Below are 20,785 nucleotides of genomic sequence, written 5' to 3'. Positions count from 1 at the left end.
CCAAATCTAACCTTATACCAAAAGCATGATGGTATGTGACAAAGCTAACTAAATTATGATTTCCACAATTCATGGAATCACAGAATTTTGATAGTTGGAAGGAAAGTTATCTAGTCATACATGAAAGGAATATCTAATATTAAATATTCAAAAATGGTTGCCTAGTCTCTGCTTGAAATGATTTTTCATAATATCTTAGTTTGTTGCTACACTGACCCTTCCTTTCTCTATAAAGATGTATTTGCCAATGAGGATTTTTGTAGCTAGGTTGACAAAAATGGAACACATCTCTATAGCCATTTGTGTATAACTATATTAATAATTGAGGCATATTGCTTCCTACCTTCTTCTAATATTAGGATCCATATTGCAACTATATATCATGCTTAGGTTCTGGAGGCTGGCTCAGGAGAATTGACTTAGAAATTAATCCCATGAAAATCTTAATGATACCTTTGTCTTGACATGAGGCCTCTTGCCAGCTCATGACTAACTATGCAGCTGAATGAACCCTTAGACTATGGAAAACTGATAGATAAATGTACCAGCATTCAGCTAAGACCACAAGAGCAAGCTCTAGTCTCTATGAGAAAAGAACCAGTAAATGTTCAAAGTCAGCTATGAAATGAGTCAAACTCTCTCTTCCCCTTCCTTTTTTGCTTCCTTCACTTGCTCAATTATATGCAGTGTTTAAGGATCCCAAAGCATAAATTTTGGAGGAAAAAAAGCAGATAAAACTTAGCTTTCCCCTATCCATAGCCCTAGAAACTCATGAAAAGAAACTGTGAAATTTCATTGAAGTGCCAGAGATGGGACCTTTCCTACATAAAGAGGGAAAGAAGCCACATCGACCGCTCCCCGTAAACACACACCCAAACTAATCCATTCCTAAATAGACACCCAATTAAAGAGGTAGACCCAAAAACTACAACATATCGTAATTCCAGTTCTCTTGAGGTTTCAGCCAGATATAAGAATATGTTTCAATAAATCTCAATTAAAAATACAAGTTTTATACATGGTACCTCTTTTTATTCCCTAACCTCAGTTCTAATTTACCACAAATCACTCAGAAAAGCACTTGCCACTACATATAGGAAATAATATGGACAGGACAATAATCATAATCCCTTTCCATTTTAAGAAAAATCCTGTGGACCAAGAAAATACACTAATTCAAGTGTGGAAAAAACATCTGGTACCAAATGATAGAGTTTAAAAATTCTTAACATGTATCATCATAATGGAGCAAGAGACAGCCTAGGACAGTGACTGAAGTGGAAGAAGAGAATAACTCCATGGGAGTAAATCATTTCATGCATGGTCATCATTTTTCACTCACTGTCAATGCAGATACAATAACATAACTTCTTTTACTATTCAAAACAGAGAGACTCACTGAAAGTTATTCATGTCAAGAATTAGTGAAACACATTTGTCAATGTTTAAAAAAATAACTTATCTGAGACTATTCAATCATTCCCTTCGACTGGAAATAAAATATGTCCTAACTTTTGTTAATATTCGATATCAAACACGGTGCCCCTTTCTCTTTTATAGAACTGTCAACACCACACTGCTGGTGACTTCTGTGAAAGATGTGCTGTTGGATACTATGGAATTGTCAAGGGACTGCCAAATGATTGCCAGCAATGTGCCTGCCCGCTCATCACTTCTAGCAACAAGTAAGTGTGACAAAGAGAATCCCCTTTCCAAACTAGTGAAACCCTCTACTTTGTTGCTCATAGACGATGCCTAGGACCCAAATGTTTGGGGTCAAATAAGCAAACCTCAGGCAGGATGTAACAAGACATTGACACAATGAATCATTTAAATGTATAACACATATAGCCTCACTAAATATTTATATAGTTCATTTTTTCCTTCTATGATCTAGCTCTGGGTCAGTAATTGCTCCCTTTTTAATTAACACTTCATAGAGCAATAGCAGTAGATGACACATGTATAGGAAGGATGTGGGCAAGAAACATAATTTACCCACGTGCTAGAACCTTTCCATCATGACATGAAGTAATCTCCTAACGATCCGTCCTACTCTTGCATGATTAAACCCCTTTCTGTTGTTACAACCTTTGTTCATTACCTACATTTGTCAATAGTTGATGCACAGAATAATAGAAAACTAGTACCACTTTATATCCCAAATCAGGACGGTCACTCAAAGGATCATAAAACTGATGTTCAGTGGACAAAGGTTATCACTCAAGAAATCTGTCCTCTGCTCTCATAAACAGGGAAGCTGGAGCAGTTTCATTTATTGTTTCATATGTCCTAATTTAGTACTTATTTATAGAGTGGAATTTAGTACTTTTTATTCATTTGGTACTTATTTGTAGAGGAGAATCAATCCCCACATGTTTTTATTCATCTTTCCATTGAGAGTCTTTCTCCTTATTGATGAGGTAAATAGCATTCAAATCTCCAGAGCCCTGGACTAGAATTCAAATCTTGGCTCACATATTACCTAGCTATGTGACCCAAGGCACATCACGTAAAATAACGTCTCTCAATCTCAATATCCTTGCCCATAAAATGGGGGTGATGATATAACATCTACCCCATACAAGATTCAAATGAGATAAAATGCTTTGTACACTTAAGGTACTGTATGGGTGTCCGCTATTATTACTAGATAGGCATCATGGTATGGTGGAGAGAGAGCTGGCCCTTGAGTCATGAGATCCTGACTCTGACACATACTAACTGTATGACCCTGGAAAAGTCACTTCATCTCTTAATTCTCTAGCCAAATTCCCAAGGCTATAAATTACAGAGAAAGTATTGCTCTGAATTAGTAAAGGGAGTTTCCCCACTGGAAGTTCCCTGTACCAACCCCCCCCCAAATAAATTATAAAATCACAAGTCTAGTTCCTATCCCCAATCCTATCATTATCGTTATTAAGAGATAGACTTTCTGGCACAGGTGATATTTCTACCAAGAGTTCATATAGATCCACACAAGCTGGAAGTTGTACTGCCGTGAGGTAGCCTCACATCCACAATAGATAGGTAGTGGGCCCTTGGGTTGTGGGATGCTACTGCTTCTTCATCCCCAGGTTCACCACTTTGATGGTACTCACACTGCACAATGCATTGGAAAGAACACTGAACTTAAGCCTATAGGACTTCCCTTCTAACCCTAGCTCCAGTCTCTGCCACTTATTGGCTCTGATATCTTGGGCAAGTCACTTGATCTCTGGGCCTCAGTTTCCATTTGTAAGGTTAGAAGAATCTACCTCATAGCCTACTAAAGCATAATAATGCTATACAGTAGACACCAGAGACAGGGTGCAAAGTGCCAAAATGATCTCAGTCCTCTCCTTGATATCCCTGGATTCTCAGGAACAGTTCATCATAGTGGCTGATTCATCCAGCACCACCATGTGTGCCATTGTCTCTAGAGGCCACACTGATCTCTATGACCTTGTACTGTGAGTAATTCTCACACAAACTGATTAACTCAGTAAGGCCAATTCTGTTTGGGAGCTGTTCTTGGTTAAAGCTGCATTTCAGGCATGGAGGCACTATCTTGATGGGGCAAAGTACTTCACTTTTGTTCACTCCTATACATAAGAAAGTTTCAACTGCCTGGCAGTTCAATTAACACTAGATCCCCTGGGGACTATTTTTTTTTCAGAAGGTTCAATGGTACTATCACCTACATTACCAGCCATCAAAATGGGTAGTGCAGATGCCCTGTCATGAAAGCCTGAATTTATATGCCTGAGAGATAAGGCATGGCACATGACCCTCTTCTACAGTATAAATCCTACAGCCATTAAAACTCAACAACAATATTAGAATTAATCTTCTGGCAGCAGGCATGATGTATTCATACTCAGGATTAGTTCTCTGCCTTCCAAACAAGCTAGACATCCATGCCTGTTAGAGGATCAGTGTCAGATGGTGTCCTGAATTGTTTAAGTTATTGTTCAGTCATTTTTTCAGTTTTGTCTGACACTTTGTGACCCCACTTGGGGTTTTCTTGGCACAGATACTGGAATGGTTTGATATTTTCTTCCCCAGCTCATTTTGCAGATGAGGAAACTGAGGCAAATAGGGTTGAGTGACTTGTCGAGGATCACACAGCTAATGAGTATCTGAGACTAGATTTGAATTCATGAAGATGAGTCTTTCTGACTCCAAGCCCAACATTCTATCCACTGTGCCACCTAGCTGCTCTGAACTGTTACTAACCATTAAAAAAAAACAACCAAAAAAAAAACCCCTACTTGTGCAAAGCTAACAAGTCAGGTAGAATCCACAACATAGATTGAAGACTAACAACAAAGGATCAGTAATTCACAGGAGGTAAGATCCATGGTGAAAGCCAGCAAGAAAACCCATGGTCTCAGATGTCTTGTATAAATGGCTAATAAATCAGATGTCTACAAGGATCTTAATTAATCCTTATAGGTGTCATTGAGACATCTAGGGTGATACTCATAACTGAACTATGACTATGGAAAGATATATCTAATCCAAATAGAACATGATATCTTGTTAATGAGATTAAATTAAGAAAATAATTTCACATAATGAAATGCTGCCAATGGGATTCCTGTTCAGGTATTAGGTTGGACTAGGTAACTCCTGAAAGTCCTTTCTAATTTTGAGATTGGTTCTGTGATTCCTACTGGTAAAACTTGATGGGCAGGAGGTATTCTACTCCTGTCACAACTGGGCCAATGCAAGATCTTTCAGATTGTCACTAGCGAAAATAATACATGCCTTTGTATGTACAAGGACCCAGTGGGGCAGCTGATGGCATTGCTGTAACATCTGCCAACTCCTCACAATCCTAGAGTGGCAGTAATGTTACAGTTCATAACAGACCTGCCCCCATCCCTAGGGTATTGTGCCATCTTGGTGGTAATAGACACTCTGACCAAGACAGCTCACATCTTCTCCTGTGAGGGACCTCTTGCCACAGGCAAAGCCACCCTCCTACCCTTATAGGAAGTTGTCTCTCTGTGACTTTTCCTCTAGCAGTGGCACCCATTTTCTTTCACACTTCTGGACTGTACCGTTCACAGCCTCTCCAGCAAATATTCATCTTCCTATCACATACTGCTACTTAATGGGCAAAGTGAACAAACCAAACCTTAGAAAAGTATCTCTAAATGTACCTCCTACCATTAGGATGATTGGGCCATCCTACTCATGTTATATCTCACAGCATTTGTCCACCCCAACATGTTCCTCAATGTGAATTATCATTTCCACCTATAGTTTTTCTCCTTTATCCTATGCATCACAGTTCCTGTGAACACTGGCAACCTGTGAGCCTCAGGAGCCATCCATACTGAATTGCAGCACAGGGCCAGGAATATGTTAGAATTGAAAGCTCATTGTCGAGTGCTTGGTGTAAGAAATTTATACCGTGGAAAATGACAAACACAAAATAGAGCTTGGCTTATTTTGTTGATTGCTTAGACTTAAGAAAGTGATGGAGAAAATGTTAATAATGGAGATTAACTTTAAAAGTGTGTCATGCATTTTTTCAAAGAGCTGATTGTTAAACATTTACCAAAATACTCCTGATACTCTATAGTCAAATTAGTATATAAATTGGGAATTAACTACAACTGAATTCCCAGGAAGCCATTAAGTATAGAAAGCCAGATCTTCCAGTCTCTCCACAATCTTCACACCCACAGACCTGCCTAAAATTTGAAGAAAGCAAGGTAGATCCCTGACCAATCACTCAGATTGGTCCTCTGGCCAACAGCTGGTACTATCCTCCTCACTTCAAACCCAGCCTACTTTATATTATAGCAAAGAACATCCTTTACTAAAAGAATCTCCACTTAACCCTGAACTCTACCTTCCTCATCCATCACTGCTTAGTATGATGGATGGGCAAGAAGAATAGATAGAGTCAGTCAGCAGACATTTATTATTACATGCTGGGCACCATGCTAAGTGCTGTGGAATACAAAGAAAGGCAAAAACAGTCCCTGCACTTGAGAAAAGTGTATTCTAATGGGGGCAGGGAATTTATAAATAATTTTGTACACACAATCTACATACACAGTACATACGAACTAATCTGAAAGGGAAAGCATTAGCAGCTAGAAGCATTAGAGCAGGTGGGTGGCCAGTGGATAAAGTGCCAGGCCTGGAGTCAGAAAGACTCATCTTTTGGCAAGGCCCATTGAACCAGACACATGGTCAACTCCTTGATACTGCTATAGTTTGCTTCTTGGTCTTGCACAGACCTCAAATCTCAGCCTTGATAACCAGTTTTCTCATTTTTATTGAACATTTGAATTTTGTGCTCCATAGACACCCTTTCTTTTTAGTTTATTCTTGCCATCCTTCCAACTCAAACCCTGACTCTTCACCCTCAAGTAAAGAATTACCCTTTTCCTACACACCAGGGCCTAATCGCAACAGTCCTGCCTGAAATTAGGATTTAACTATAAAGATCTTTTTTTCCTTTGATTGTTTTTATTTATTTTTCTTATCTGGGTTTGAAAAATGTTGACCTCATGCACAAGAGATTATTTTCATGTCTACTCTCATAACCCTTATTTATAAGAAAAAATAGAACCAGACACTGTATGATACAGAATTACAGAAGAATTGCAGAACTCTATATATCAAATATTTAAGGAGAGGGTGCTTTTTTAAGGGCTTTGAGGCAGGCATTTTACTCAAAGGAGACAAAATCTAATTATGCTTCCCTTTCAAAAGTTTACTCTAAAAAGCTTAAGTTGTGAGGTTTTTCTAATTAATGATCACTCAGCATTGAGCTTCAAACAGAGAAGCTGAAAAGCTGGATGGAATGAGTTGCTTATGAGTTTGTGGATCTATTTTTACACAGTTGAAAAAATGTGTTGAATAATGAGTTTGTGAGTAATAGATCAATTTGTTTACATTTTTGGCAAAGGTGTAATTTTATTACTTATTTAAGCATTATTGATTCAGTGCATTATAAGTGAATTAAAGTAAGACGCTGATTGCAATATACCAATGGGGAGTTCTGGTGCTTTTTCAGCAGTAACAAGTTTAGCACAAACTGCATAAATAGAATGAAATTGGGAGCATTGCACCATTTTGCTACCAAACTTTATGGGTTGTTTTCCTGTATGCCAAAGATCTCAATTGACTATATTGTTGCTTTCTTGGAATTCTGAAATTGCTTTCCTTGCAAAGTAGTTTCCACAAGGTAGACAGACAGACAGGCCAAAGTAACCTCCCTCTATTAAAGCAAAATGCATTAAAGCAAAAGCCAAAGAAACTATAGCTTCTTCACCAGGTCCCTTTACATCCCACAACTTAACTTTCTGTTGTGGAGGAGCTGGAAGCAAAAGATACCCCGAAAAATATCTCCATCATCTCACCCTCCTGGCTTCCCTGGATTCCCTCGTCCCAACTAAAATGCTACCTTCCACAAGAAGTTTGTCTTCTTTATACTAGCAGTGCCTTCTCTATGAGATTATTTTTAGAATATCCTATACATACATTGTTTGGATACAGTTGTTTTCATGTTGTATCTCCTAATAGAATGTGAGCCCTTGAGGGCAAGCACTACCTTTCGTCTTTCTTTGTATCTCTAGCACTCACTATAATTCCTAGAACATAGGAGGAACTTAATAAATACTTCACTGAATGACAATTTATTTTCATCCAGTGGTATCAGCTAAGATAGTTTAGTTTTCCAAGTGAAATAACAACAAAAAAAAATCTTGGAACAAATCTGACTCAATTTATCTGTAGTGATTTAAACATTCTTTTAAAAGCCACAAAGTAGAATGTATTTGAAAATATAATCTTCACAAGTATAAGATGGAGGAAACATGGCTAGACAAGAATGGGAGAGATCTGGTCTTGTTGGTGGATTGTAAGCTTAATAAGGTCAATCATGCCCCATGGCAGCCAAAAAGGCTTCATATAAATTTAGGTTGCAGGAAGACAAGCTTGGCATCCAAAAAGCCAATAAACAAGCATTTATGAAAGGCTGGTTACGTGCCAGGCACTGTGCTAGATGTTGGAGATACCAAAACAAAAACCTAAATGGTCTAGCTATGTAGTCCTTTTCCATTCTGCATTGGTCAAACCTCATCTGAAATGCTGTATTGAGTTCCGGGTGCCACATTTTTGGAAGGCTGGTATTAAATTCAAATACCTGGTGAAGAGCAAAGAATTTCAAGGGGCCTCCACTGAAAGCCAGGTAAGTATCATTTGAAGGAAATGGTCGTATTTCTCCTGGAGAAGAATTGGTTGAAAGGAAGGGATGTGATGAGATAACGGTCTTTGAAAATATAAAGAGATGTCACCTGGGGATTCTGCATGACTCCAGAGTGAAAAGAACTAATAGCAAAGAATGAAAGTTGCAGAAAAACAAATTTAAGCTAGTGAAATACAGAAAAGCTTCCTAGAAATTAGAGCTGTACAAACCTAGAGTGGGCTATCCTGAGAACTAATCTGCTCCTTCTTGCTAGAGGATTGCAGGCAGAAGCTAGATGACCACTTAGCAAATAGGCTGGAGAGGGGGTGCCTATTTAGGGATGGGCTGAACTAGATAAATTCCTTTTAATTTTGTAGCACGAAAAGAAGGGGAAAAGATGTAAAGTCATCCTTAACAAGTCATATTAACATCTTTGTGGACTTTTTTATTCCTTTCCTCACAACATGACAGAAGTGTAAAGAAAAAAAAAGCTTAAAGTTTAGTGGTAAGTTTAAAGAAACAACATTCTCTTATGTAAAATGAAACTTTTATACCAACAGGCCTATGTTAAAACTGCAGTGGCAGCAGGGATTAGTTCTTCATAAGATTTTATCCCTTTTCTCTTTCTTACCTAAAACATATTCAGCAAGATATGCTCTGCTACCAAACAAATGTGTTGGGTTGTTTTTTTTTTTAATTCAATGTGTTTTTTGGTGGAGAACAGGTTACTGCTTTAGGAAATTTCATACATTCATAGTCATCACATTCACATCACAGACTCCAAAATAATACATTGTTTAATCAGAGACAGTCTTTAAGTGGCATCATTGAGCTGTGCGTTGACAATGACAAGGTGGGAAACCATCTGTTGCTTTCTACAAAGGTGATTCTTTTTTGTGTATTTCTAAGATAAACTCAAAAGAGTTCCCACTGATGGGATTTACCTTCAATATGAGAAACACTTGACTTGATGAAGTTGATGTAACAAGATCCACTTAGAAACCTTTATTTTTTCCTCTCTCTCACCCTGCATCTCTTTAGTTTTAGCCCTTCTTGCATCTCAGAAGGACTTGATGACTATCGATGCACAGCTTGCCCACGTGGATATGAAGGCCAGTACTGTGAAAGGTAATAACAGATACGATGGATTAGGATGCAGAGCTGATGTGATAAAAGATCAGAATAGATACATGAGGCCCTCTCATGTTCATCAGTGACTAATAGTCATTGATCAGCCAGTTATATGCTACCAAATACATTAAGTGCTATGGGAAAATACAAATCATATTCGGACATTCAGCAAATATTTATTAAGCAACTATGACATACAGAACAATGTGCTATGTCCTAGAAAGGAGAAAGTTTAATGTCTTAATCAGTGATTTAAATAATATGATATCAAATATATCCATGCTCATCTCTGTAGGAAAATACAAATCATATTAATGCATTTGATAAACATTTCTTAAACACCTACGTACAGAGGAATGTGCTACGTGCTGAAAGGGAGACAAACTTTAAATAAGACAATATCCTTTTCTTCATGGAGCTTGCAAACTAGCAAGTATTTGTACCTTTACAAAGAACCTGAGACACTTCACAAACTTTGCCTAATTCCTAAGGTGGTTGTCTTTAAGAGGGCTAAGGACCATTTTACAACTCCAGAAACTGAGAGACATAAAAATCTAGTCTTTTCATAGCATCATAAAATCCTAGATTTAATTCTAGAGACCTCAGAGGCCTTCTATACCGTTCCCCTCATTCTACAGATAAAGAATCTGAGCCCCTAGGAGGTTTAGTGATTTACCCAAGGGCAAACACGTAGCATATTTGAACCCAAGTGCCCTACCTCCAGAACCAATACCCTTTGAAGTGTGTAACATTGCTTCCTGGTAAGTCCATGGAAGTCACTGCCGAAGACAGTAAGAGAACGCTGAATTTCAGACTTCCACAATGTAAAATAGCCTACCTTTTGTCTTGCTAAAAATGTAGACATTATTGGTCAACATTTTGACAAGTGCAATATCTCACCTGAAAATGTTTAATTGATGCAGAAGATCTAATTATTTTGTGTTTTCTCTAAGAGAATCTTGAGATTCCTTTCCTCTCCATCACCATGATGGTGCAGGTTTGCAAGCATAAATATAGACAGGTTCCTAATTGTTTTTAACCAGATCTGTGATTTCATTGGTATAGGAAGCTTCCAGTGAAGAAATTCTCTCTACCACTGCAAATCAGCAACTGTTCTTCAACTTATAGTCTTAGAGAATTGTCTGGGTCACTGAGAGGTTAAGTGGCTTGGCAAGAGTTTTGCATCAGTTATGTGTGAAAATTTGACTTGAACTCAACTCTTTATGATTCTCAGGGCAAGTCATAGTTGTCCTTCACCCCACTGCCTCTCAGCTATCCTAGCAAGTGATCAGTTCAAATGGCCATTCAAAAGTTCTAAACAAACATTTACTGCACCATAAGCTGTCACTAGTGCTTTCCATACCCACTAATTTCTGTAAGGACACTATACTGGACAGCCAAACTTAACACTTACCTGTCTCAGAAGCTCTTTGGATTAACTAATCATAGTTATAATGAAAATAAATTATCTTTAATATTTGGAGTTAAAGGGTGCTAAGTGTTGATACTTCGAAGACAATAAATATATGTGTAAATATTAACAACAGACCATATTTACTGTGTATGCACTATACCCCCGAGAATATACAGTGAAATCTACTTCTCTGCTAACGGAAGATAACTCTGATATAAATAATCCAAAATAGTAAATACTATTCTAAATTCACTCATGTTTGTTTTTGCAATGCATTGCATAATGCATGCCTGAATCTAATTTACTTTCTTGTTAATATTTTTCTTACACCAATATTAGTATTAAGATGATGCCCTTAGTATGCCTTAGTCAGTTAGTGAAAGAAAGTGGACCTGGGTTAGGCCAGCCGTTTTGGAAAAAGCCAGCCTAGGATTCAAAACGTCAGTGGATAAGCCCCCTATCAAGAGCTGGCCAGATGTGCTTTTCCATTCCATGTATATTCTATAAATGGATGGGATTATATGTCATAATTCAAATGTAAATTACTTACATTGCTTTTTCTGAAAATTATGGTGTTTTGGCATTCATTATCTCTTAAAAATAAAGATGTATAATGTAATTCCCTGAAGGGAAAAAGCTATTCTTATTCAAAGTAAATCATGAGGTCTAGGTAGAATATTTATTAGAAAGACCTAAAACACCCTGTTTCCCTGATGATTATGACATCTTCCACGAATTTCTTAGACCACTTCCCAAGCCTCACAGTCAATTGGGATTTACAGGCTTCAAAATCCTTACCAGAAAATTTACCTAAGTTTTATGGAAGATTTTCCTGAGAGTTTCCATGCCCAGTAATGGAAAGTTCCCATGCATTTCCTTCCAAGTTGCTTTTTCTAACCATGTCTTCTGTTATCTACCTAGCTACTAAAGGCTTAAAAGAGAATACTTTTAATTCCAAACGCAAAGAAATGCTTTAAGTAGATTTAGTTAGCAGGCATTGAACAAGGGAGGCAGGATGATATAACAAAAGAAGACAGAATCTGGCATTAAAGGACAGGGTACAAATTCTCTCTCTGATATCTGTGTGATGGTAAGGAAGTCATTTAACATCCCTCAGGCCTCAGTTCCCCCACTGTGAAATGAGGAGGTTGGAATAGCTGGCTCTGAGATACCTTCCCGGTTTCGATTGATGATTCCATGAAACTTTATTTTGGGAGAAGCTACATCAATCCCATCTATTACTTCTGTGCTTGCAATCTTACATAGGAAGCACTAAAAAACCTTATTTTGAATGTGTACAAGTCTGACAAGTAATCTGGACAACCTTGAAAAATGAGCTTCAGCAATTTTTTTTTCCTACTTCAACCTTTTCTCCCTGTAACTTGCAGGGATGGATTACTTCCACAAAATAGTTGGACAAATTCTGATGATCTCAGACCACTAAACTAAACTCCTAGAAATGATTGACTGATGTTGGGCCCTTCTTCTCCCTCTACTGCCTCATAATTCACCCTCACTGTCAACTTCTTAAAAACAAATAAGAAGGAGGGCAGGTTATCCCAAAAGTCACCAAATTCTCAAGTGACAATCATAATGCCTCATACATGCTAAGTGCTAAATGAATGTATTTCCGTCTAGGACAATGCAATTATATTTCACTTTAAAATAGAAAAAGTAATGCTTTTCATTGTTCAGTGGCAAACTCTTTCTACAGATCTATACTCAAAAGAAAATATACAGAAAACTTTTATGAATCTATGGCAGTGTTAAGGAGTGGAAAGAATGCTTAGACCTGCTATTAGGAGAGATCCGGTTTTGAAGCCTACCTATGACAACTGGTAGTGTGACCTTGGGAAAGTCACTTATCCTCCAAATGCCTCATTTTCTCTACCTGTAAAATGATAGAATTGTACTAAATCTGTAATGATGGCTACCATGGATAAGTGATTTAACCTGAGTCTCAGAAATGTAAATAACAATAAACCTACCTCACAGAGTTGTTGCAAGAATCAAATGAGCCAATGCATGTAAAACATATTAGAAACCATAATGTACTATTAAAATGTCAGTTACTATTATGGTGTAATGGGGGCGGGGGGGAGAAGCATAGGTTGAAAATAAGATCATCTGGATTCTAGTCTCACTGCTCTAAGCCTCACATTTGTTAGTAAAATCCAAGGACTAGATTAAATGATCTCTAAGTTCCATTACAACTCTCTTTTTGTGATTCTCTAAGTTTCTATAAACAGATAACTCAGCTTTATCTGATGAGAATGATGTCTTTATTCATGTAGGTATTCTAAAGGAACTTAATGTCTGCTTGTTTCTGCTCAGTGCCATTAATTTACATCTCTTTGTAACTCTTTACATCTAGATGTGCCTTTGGCTACACTGGCAGCCCAAGTAGCCCCGGAGGTTCCTGCCAAGAATGTAAGTGTGATCCATATGGCTCACTGCCTGTCCCCTGTGACCCAGTCACTGGACATTGCACTTGCCGACCTGGAGCCACTGGACAGAAGTGTGATGGCTGCAAACCCGGGCATGCGCGCGATGGCATGGAGTGTGTTTGTATGTATACTAACTTTACCACTAGCTCTTGGGGATTTCTTTGCTCAATTCCTGGTTCATTTCAAGGGAAGTAAACTGGTCTTTTTCTATACCTGTTAGTACTTCAGTTCATTCTTTCTGACACCATCCATCCAACCTTTGCTATTCACCTGCTGTTCTGGCCTCCATCCCATGGAGCCCAGAACTACTAAGAAAATTCTCAGCATGCTGTAATAAATTCATTGAAAATCTACAACAAAGCTCCTGAGGGCTTATTTTATTTTTGTCTGTCCCAGGGTGTACAGTTTTGCCAAAGGTAGATACTATCTCTGTGACAGATTAAAGATCTGGGTATATTAAATTTTTCAGAGTCCTTCTGAATTTATAATCAGTGGCCCAGCTACTTTATATCTTGAGTTACACACAGCGCCTTTCCCCTGTAGTCCATAAAGACATCTGCAGACATGCTGCTTGAAAACATTCACTTGAAATATGTGATCTGGAAATACTGAAAGTGAATTTTAGCAAGAGCATCTTTATCTAAGCATATACAAGAGGGGAAAGAGTTTGTGTAATATTATTTTTAACTTATTCTGATTTCCCTCTCGTCAATTCTAGAAAATCTGCAGTGTGTTAAAAAGAACATCAAAATCAAGTCATAAACTTAATTTGTAGACCCTTAATCAAATCCAAAACCGAAATAGGCCTTTCCCTTATTAAGATCTTATAAAGGTACTCATTTAATTGTAAAATTCTTTCCTCCAAGGGAATTGATTATTCACATTAGTGTCCTTAATTGGAGACATAGAGATAGGTACAGAGAGATGGAGAGAGTGAGAGACAAGCAGAAAAAGATGGAAAGAGTGAGAGCAAGAGATGGGGAGAAGGAAAGAGAGATGGAGAGAGGAAGAGAGAATAATGGAGAGAGGGAAAGAGTAAGTAAGAGCAGAGCAAGAGTGAGAACATGAATCTGTACTGTTGTACCAGAAGCGAGCGAGACACACCACAGAGTATAAGTTTTAAGTGGAGAATTTATTAGCCGGCGGCCATCGGGGTACGGCACCACAAATCAATGGCAAATGTGTTGGGGTGATGGCTTGGCTTATATAGGATATGGGGGTACAGAGTAGGGGGAAGAGGAACAAAGGTCCTGGCTGATCAAAAGATTCAGTCAGGTTATCGTACTAGTGGGATAATCTCATTTACATTCCTTGGTGGAGTCACAGAGTCCCAGGGATATCTCCCAGGAAGGGTCTATCAAGTTATCTCTCAGTGGGATGGTCCTATCTATTGACATTCCAGGAAGGAACCAAGGAGTCTCAGGGATATCTGCTAGACAGGATCAGCCAGGTTATCTCAGTGGGGATGGTCCTATCTATTGACATTCCAGGAAGGAGTCACCGGATCCTAGGGGGCTCGTCAGTAGCTAGGGGTTACTCAGGGGTTCCTAATTTTCCTTGTATTACATACAAAAGTACTGTTTGTTGTCTCATTGAGACATGGAGCGTAATCCTGGGTTCTTGAAGGCTGTATCAGTGAAACTTAAATTCTGGCAGCATCTACCCTTGGTGAAAGCTATGTGGCAGCTGTCTAAGCCCAGATTAGCTAACTAGAGAGACTCAACATTAGAAGGCCAGTCGCCAAGTGACAAAATGCTTTGATCACAGTGACGCAGGTAGCCGACAAAAATATAAAATGGTCTTTGGTTCTTTATGGTTCCCTCCCACTCTCTACAAATATTAAACTATTTGTACTCTTGGTGTCCATTCTTTGTAAAATGATCAATAAATTTACAATATTACTGGAGCACAGTGTTTGATACACAGTAGGCACTTAATAAATGTTTATTAACTGTTGAGAAACTGGTCATATCAATACTGACATTTTTGCTGTCAGTGAAACTGGAAGACAACGAAGTTTCATTGAAATAGAACATCTCATAGGTTCTTACCTGAAAAACAAATAAAGGTGTTGGCAGTTGTTTCCTTCTTAACCCAAAGGCAAGAAGAAGCACCATTTTGTGAGACATTTAGACATCTTGTGTTTTATGTCTATAATAAGCAAACAAACTATGGTGAAGATTATTTCAATTCTTGGGCTAATACTTTTTTGCAGAATACGGAGAAGTAGAGGAAAAGAACTTGACAGGACCATCCAAGCCAAATCAGTACATCCTAAAACTCAGTGATTTCAAGGCAAAAGTAGGCACAACGATACAGCAAAAAGTACATTGGAAATTGCCATTTAGCATCAAAAGAAGTCGTAAAAGGATTAGGCTGGTTCTGTTTAGCTCAAAAGAGCAGAACTAGCACCAGTGGATAAAAGTTGCAAAGAGACAGATCTGTGATCGATAGAAGAAGAAACTTCTTAACAGCTAGAGCTATCCAAATATAGGATGGGATGCCTTAAGAGGTAATAAGTACTTCCTCATTAGAGGCTTTCTACAAAGGTGGAATGACCATTGCTTGGTTATAATATAAAGGAGATTCTTTTTTTTCATATATGAGTTGGATCAGACAGTCTTTCTGCACTGAAATTCTGTGATTCTCTGACCCACCTAAGTATCTAAGCAGGTGGGGTAAGAAGGGAAGTGGATAAAAGGAAAGATAGATACTCAATCATAATTTTTTTTAAAAAAGTTTGTCCATGAGAATCATTCTTGTTGAAAGAATGAATGAGGAGGCTGAAACCTTTTTACAAGTACCACTTCAGCCAACAAATATGTAATCTCTTTGCAAAGTCAGTGATATGGCAGCTAAAGGTAAATATGGTTTAAAATGTAAATTCATTTACTTATAGAAAAGAATAACTGAAAACTGTAATGTACCTCACAAAATAACAAAAAAAAGTTGAGAAGAAAACAAGACTTCCAGGAGGCCCAGCTGAACCAGTTCGTGCCAAGAGCATTTGGAGATCAAACCGAAAGGACACCAAATAGATGTAATATGAAACACATTTACATGAATTTTTATAGTGACATATTTTCATCATCAGTAATAATGAAACTATACTATTTTAATTCTGACACCTCTCTATACATTATACTGTGTGAAGAGATAGGATGGTATTTAAGAAACTGATGTCTTCAGAAAAGCTAAACCTAACTAGATACAAACAGAAGAATTCTGTGACAATTATGAAGACACCAAGGGATCGATTTTGAAGGTATTTTTAAAGGAAGAATCAAATCCATAAGAGATCCAGTGCAAAGGGACCTAGAGACACTGGGTCTCACACAAAAGGGGAACCACATCTATCTGAAATCTTGAGTAGATCCATCTGATATCTTAAGCTTCAGTGTCCGAAAGTAATAGTCGGCTTGTGCCTCCAGAGACTCCAAGACTGGGGAAGGAGATCTGATTCTTTATGTGGTATGCCTTCTGGATATTCCATGTTCAAAGTCATCTGGGAATGAGATTATAGAGTTTGGCCCCAAGTGTAAATTCAACCAAGCCTCCAGATTCCAGACAACCACAGGGGCTGTGTACCACCACACAGAACTATGAGAGAAAGCCCTTCACTGAAGGCCATGTCCATCCTAATCAGATCTCTCAGAAATCATGAGCTTGACTATACCAAAGAGCCTCTGCTTCCAGGTACTCAGAAACTGGGAGATGAATGCTTGAATGTACACAGTGTCTTCTTGGTATACTTTATCACCACCACCACTCTCTAGTGATAAGGGTGTAGGTGTGGGGTCAGCTATAAAGTCCATCCATCCTGGAGTACCTGAACACAAATACCTTGATCAAATTTCCTGCTTCCTATACCCTGGCTCCCCAAGGCTAAAGGAAAAAGGTGTGGAAGCTGATACCACTGCCTCTAAACAAATGCTAATGCTCAGTCATCTCAAAATAAGCATTCCCAATTAATTGAAAAATTCTTCAAATGCTCCTTATCAGAGATGACATTACACTAATTGCAATGAGACCTAGAACATTACAAAACTTGTTTGGTTAAATCCACAGCAATATGAAAGAGATTGATCCAACCATCCGCAATGGGAATACAAAGTAGATATCTTGATTCTGATCAAGGCAATAATGACCAACCATCACTCCAAAGAAAAAGAATAACAAAGCACGCTCTCTATGTGCTCACAGAGGGATGATGGACCCAAGGTTCAAAATGACACAAACATTTTTGACATGACAAATGTTCAGATTTCCTTGGTTTGATTCAGCTTTTTTGTTATAACTACGTCTCTCTTTTTTATTGAACGGAAAGCTAACAATAGTGTTGCCAAGAAAGAAAGAATAAAGGTCATTAAGACATTATAAAAGACAGAGGAAAAAAATGAAGTTCAAAAGAAAACACAAAGAAGCAAGACAGCTTTGAAAGAAACCTTATTAATTTCTTGCATAGATTTAAAAAGAAAAGCAAGATATAGATACAAGATTTGTTTCCATGTATAATCCCTTTTTTCTGTTCCAGTTCACATATGGAATTTTTACTTTTTTGGTGGTCACTAAATTTGAAATAAGAATATAAAAATAAGTGTAACTTAGGGAAAAACAACTGTATCTTGGATGAGTTTTATACATGGACAGTGATTTAGTACAGAACTGAGTAAAAAGAGGTTAGATTGGATTGTATATGAGAAACTAGACAGTTAGGTCATGCAGTAGAAAGAGTACCAGGCCTGGAGTCAGGAAGACTCATCTTCCTGAGTTCAAATCCAGCCTCAGACACTAGCTGTGTGACCCTGTAACAGCAATGCAACTTGCAGCTGGTGTGGGGGGGATGTAAGACCAATAACACCAGCTCACAAGAGGGCTGCTAGCACGGGTTCTTTGATTTGCTTTTCTAAAGGAAAGCAACTTTAAAGGGGTCAACAATCTTACTTTAATCAAACACACACACACATACACATACACACGCGCACATGCGCGCGCGCGCACACACACACACACACACACACACACACCATTCACTTACTTCAGGGGAAAAGTCAGCACTCTGAACTTCAGAGGAAATACAAACAGAAATTACAAGCAGAAATTATATAAACAGAGCAAATACAAACAACAAAGACCAACAGACAGGGCTTCCAACTATCTGACCAAAAGCAATATATATGTAGTTACCAGAGAGAGAAGCACCAACATCTGGATTTTTCAAAGCTGGGGGGCTCCTTAATGGCTACCCAGAGTCTCATCTGGCTAAATCACATGAACAATCTTTCAATGAGTGAGCCCCAAAGCAAAATGCTAACCTCATAGTATATATACCCTTCTTCAGGGCCAGAGAGCACCACAACCCTTGTGACCCGGGCTCATGTGACTCAGGTTCAAAGCAGGTCACACAGGCCTATTAAGGGTGCGGGGAAGATCTTCACATTGTATTAACATTACAGACCCTGGGCAAATCGCTTAACCTTGTTTGCCTCAGTTTCCTTATCTATAAAATGAGCAGAAGAAGGAAATGGCAAAACCACTACAGTACGTTTGCTAAGAAAACCCCAATTGGAGTAACTGAAGTTATGAAGAGTCAGACGTGACTGAAAGTGACTAAACAACAACAAACAACAAAAGTAATAATTTTAGTGATCCCAAAGAGCCTTCTGCCACAGAAGACCCATATTTTTTAATACCACTGTTTTTCTGGTAATACTGTCAATGACAAGCGTAAGAAGACTGATGTATTATTAATGATGATGTGTGCAAAATAGTGTAAAAGATGTTATTAAGGGTATGTATGACTAGAAACGCAGAAAGACCGGTCATACATAAGAATGGCAAACTCCAGGGCATTGGGAAGATCCTCTGTGGAGAAATAATTGAAGGATATGAATAGCCTGGGCTGAAAGGAGTTTCATTCTGTACCAGTTGGGCACGTACCCACACTGATAATTTCATAAGTCCGTCAAAGCAGAAAGAGAATTAAGGATAGGAAGAAGGAGAAATCGAAATGTCCCAGAACATTTTCGTTCAAAAGTTATGTATGTCTCTGTAGCAATGTAGTCTGCCTTCCAATTAGCATCCTATATGATTTGACCTTAATAGCACATGAAGTAGGGGACTTTATTTTTCTCAGACTTGAATGTGATTATACCTACCTCAGATACAAAAAGGCTGATAGGAGAGTGGAAATCAGACGTGATAATAGATAACTCCTACACATCGGCATGCCCGGGTACCATAAAACATAGGTGCGTTGCTTACAAAAGTAACATCACAATTGAGTAATTGTGAGGTGGATTACTAAGGTAATTCAGTAGCATATTGTTTAGAGGGGAGGGTGTTACATATTAGCATGTATCTGCTTAGATGTCTTTTACTTAGCTACTCACATACTTTAGAAACGCACACTGATCCAAAGAGCCATTTTACAGCAAACCATTTGATCTAATTAATTTTGTGCTATTGAACTTTAAAGGGCAATGCCATGTGCTAAAGTAGAAACATGAACATTAAATAATAATACACCAAAAGCAAAGAAAGATGAACTTTCCGGAACCTCTAGCCACATATTATTTTAAAGAAACATCTTTATTCAAGGACCCTCACTTTATTAAATATCATTGACGGAAAAGCCAATGTCAAGAGTTAATGAAATGTAGAGGGAAATTTATATTTAAGCAACTCAAAAAGAAAAGCTATGTCATAGTGCATTGTCATTTTTCCTATCAATAATGTTTTTTAAAATTACTGGCATAGGCTGTAGCTACTCCATTTTTTACTGCTTATTTTTTCTAAGAAGTTTTAATAGTAATTGTTGCAGTCAAGAGATTGTACAAAAGGAGTGGTAGAGAAGAGAGCAGAAGAGATAGCTTATTCAGGCAGTGGCACTTTAGAGTCACATTGGAGTCAGAGCCTGGATTTCAGTTTTAAAAGTTCAAGAACTCAATTACTTAACCCTACTGAGTCTCTGGATAACTGGTTTGTGTAAAACTCAGGAGGAACTGATTTGTTTAGCATAATGTCAGCTGATTAATTTATAATAGAGGCCTTAACTTGCCAATGATCAGAATACTTGTGTGTACTGTCTAGAGAACCCCTTTCCCAGTATTGAGGTCCCTCAGAAACCACATTCGTCAATGCACCGCTGTGTGGTGAGCATAAAAGTCAGATTCTTGGGGGTTAATGTGGTCAGATTCATTGCTAATTCCCTGTTGCACAATAAGGTGAAAAAGTATAATACCTGAATTGTTAGTATGCAGGCCAGCAATGATCTGCCAAATAAAACATCTCTGTGGATAGTAGCTAAAAAGAATTTGAAGTAAATTGTCATATGCTCACATTGTAATATTATACCAAACCTATCTATACTACCATAATAAACCAGTACTGTACCATATAGAAATTCGTTTCAGACTAATACAGTAGCAATTGGGTAAAGCCCTGAGTCTTGATATTTTTCTTATTCAAAGAATAGAATTATTATCCTCTAATTAGTTGTTTCTTTATGCCTATATCTTTGCCCTAATATTTTATAATTTGACTTGTGAAAGAGAGAATATTTCCTTATGCTACTTTCTGGTTTTACTGAATTCT

At 38.0% G+C, this 20,785-nt stretch overlaps 1 protein-coding gene across 7 annotated transcripts in view; it reads left to right on the top strand.

Moving 5' to 3' along the window:
• LAMA2 (laminin subunit alpha 2) overlaps positions 1-20,785 on the top strand; it is a 777,226-nt gene that overhangs the window by 567,341 nt on the left and 189,100 nt on the right. For 6 of the 7 annotated variants that reach the window (XM_036766214.1, XM_036766213.1, XM_036766212.1 and 3 more), the window contains 3 exons: positions 1,561-1,685; positions 9,239-9,325; positions 13,117-13,310. In XM_036766214.1, coding sequence (XP_036622109.1) covers positions 1,561-1,685; positions 9,239-9,325; positions 13,117-13,310 — 406 coding nt within the window. The remainder of the gene's footprint in view (positions 1-1,560; positions 1,686-9,238; positions 9,326-13,116; positions 13,311-20,785) is intronic. The other variant, XM_036766215.1, reaches the window with a different exon arrangement.

This window comes from Trichosurus vulpecula, chromosome 7 (genome assembly GCF_011100635.1).
Source record: "Trichosurus vulpecula isolate mTriVul1 chromosome 7, mTriVul1.pri, whole genome shotgun sequence".
In the NCBI taxonomy this organism is placed as follows: Eukaryota; Metazoa; Chordata; class Mammalia; order Diprotodontia; family Phalangeridae; genus Trichosurus; species Trichosurus vulpecula.
The sequence above is the reverse complement of the archived record's forward strand: the minus strand, read 5'-3'. Positions and strand labels throughout refer to the sequence as shown.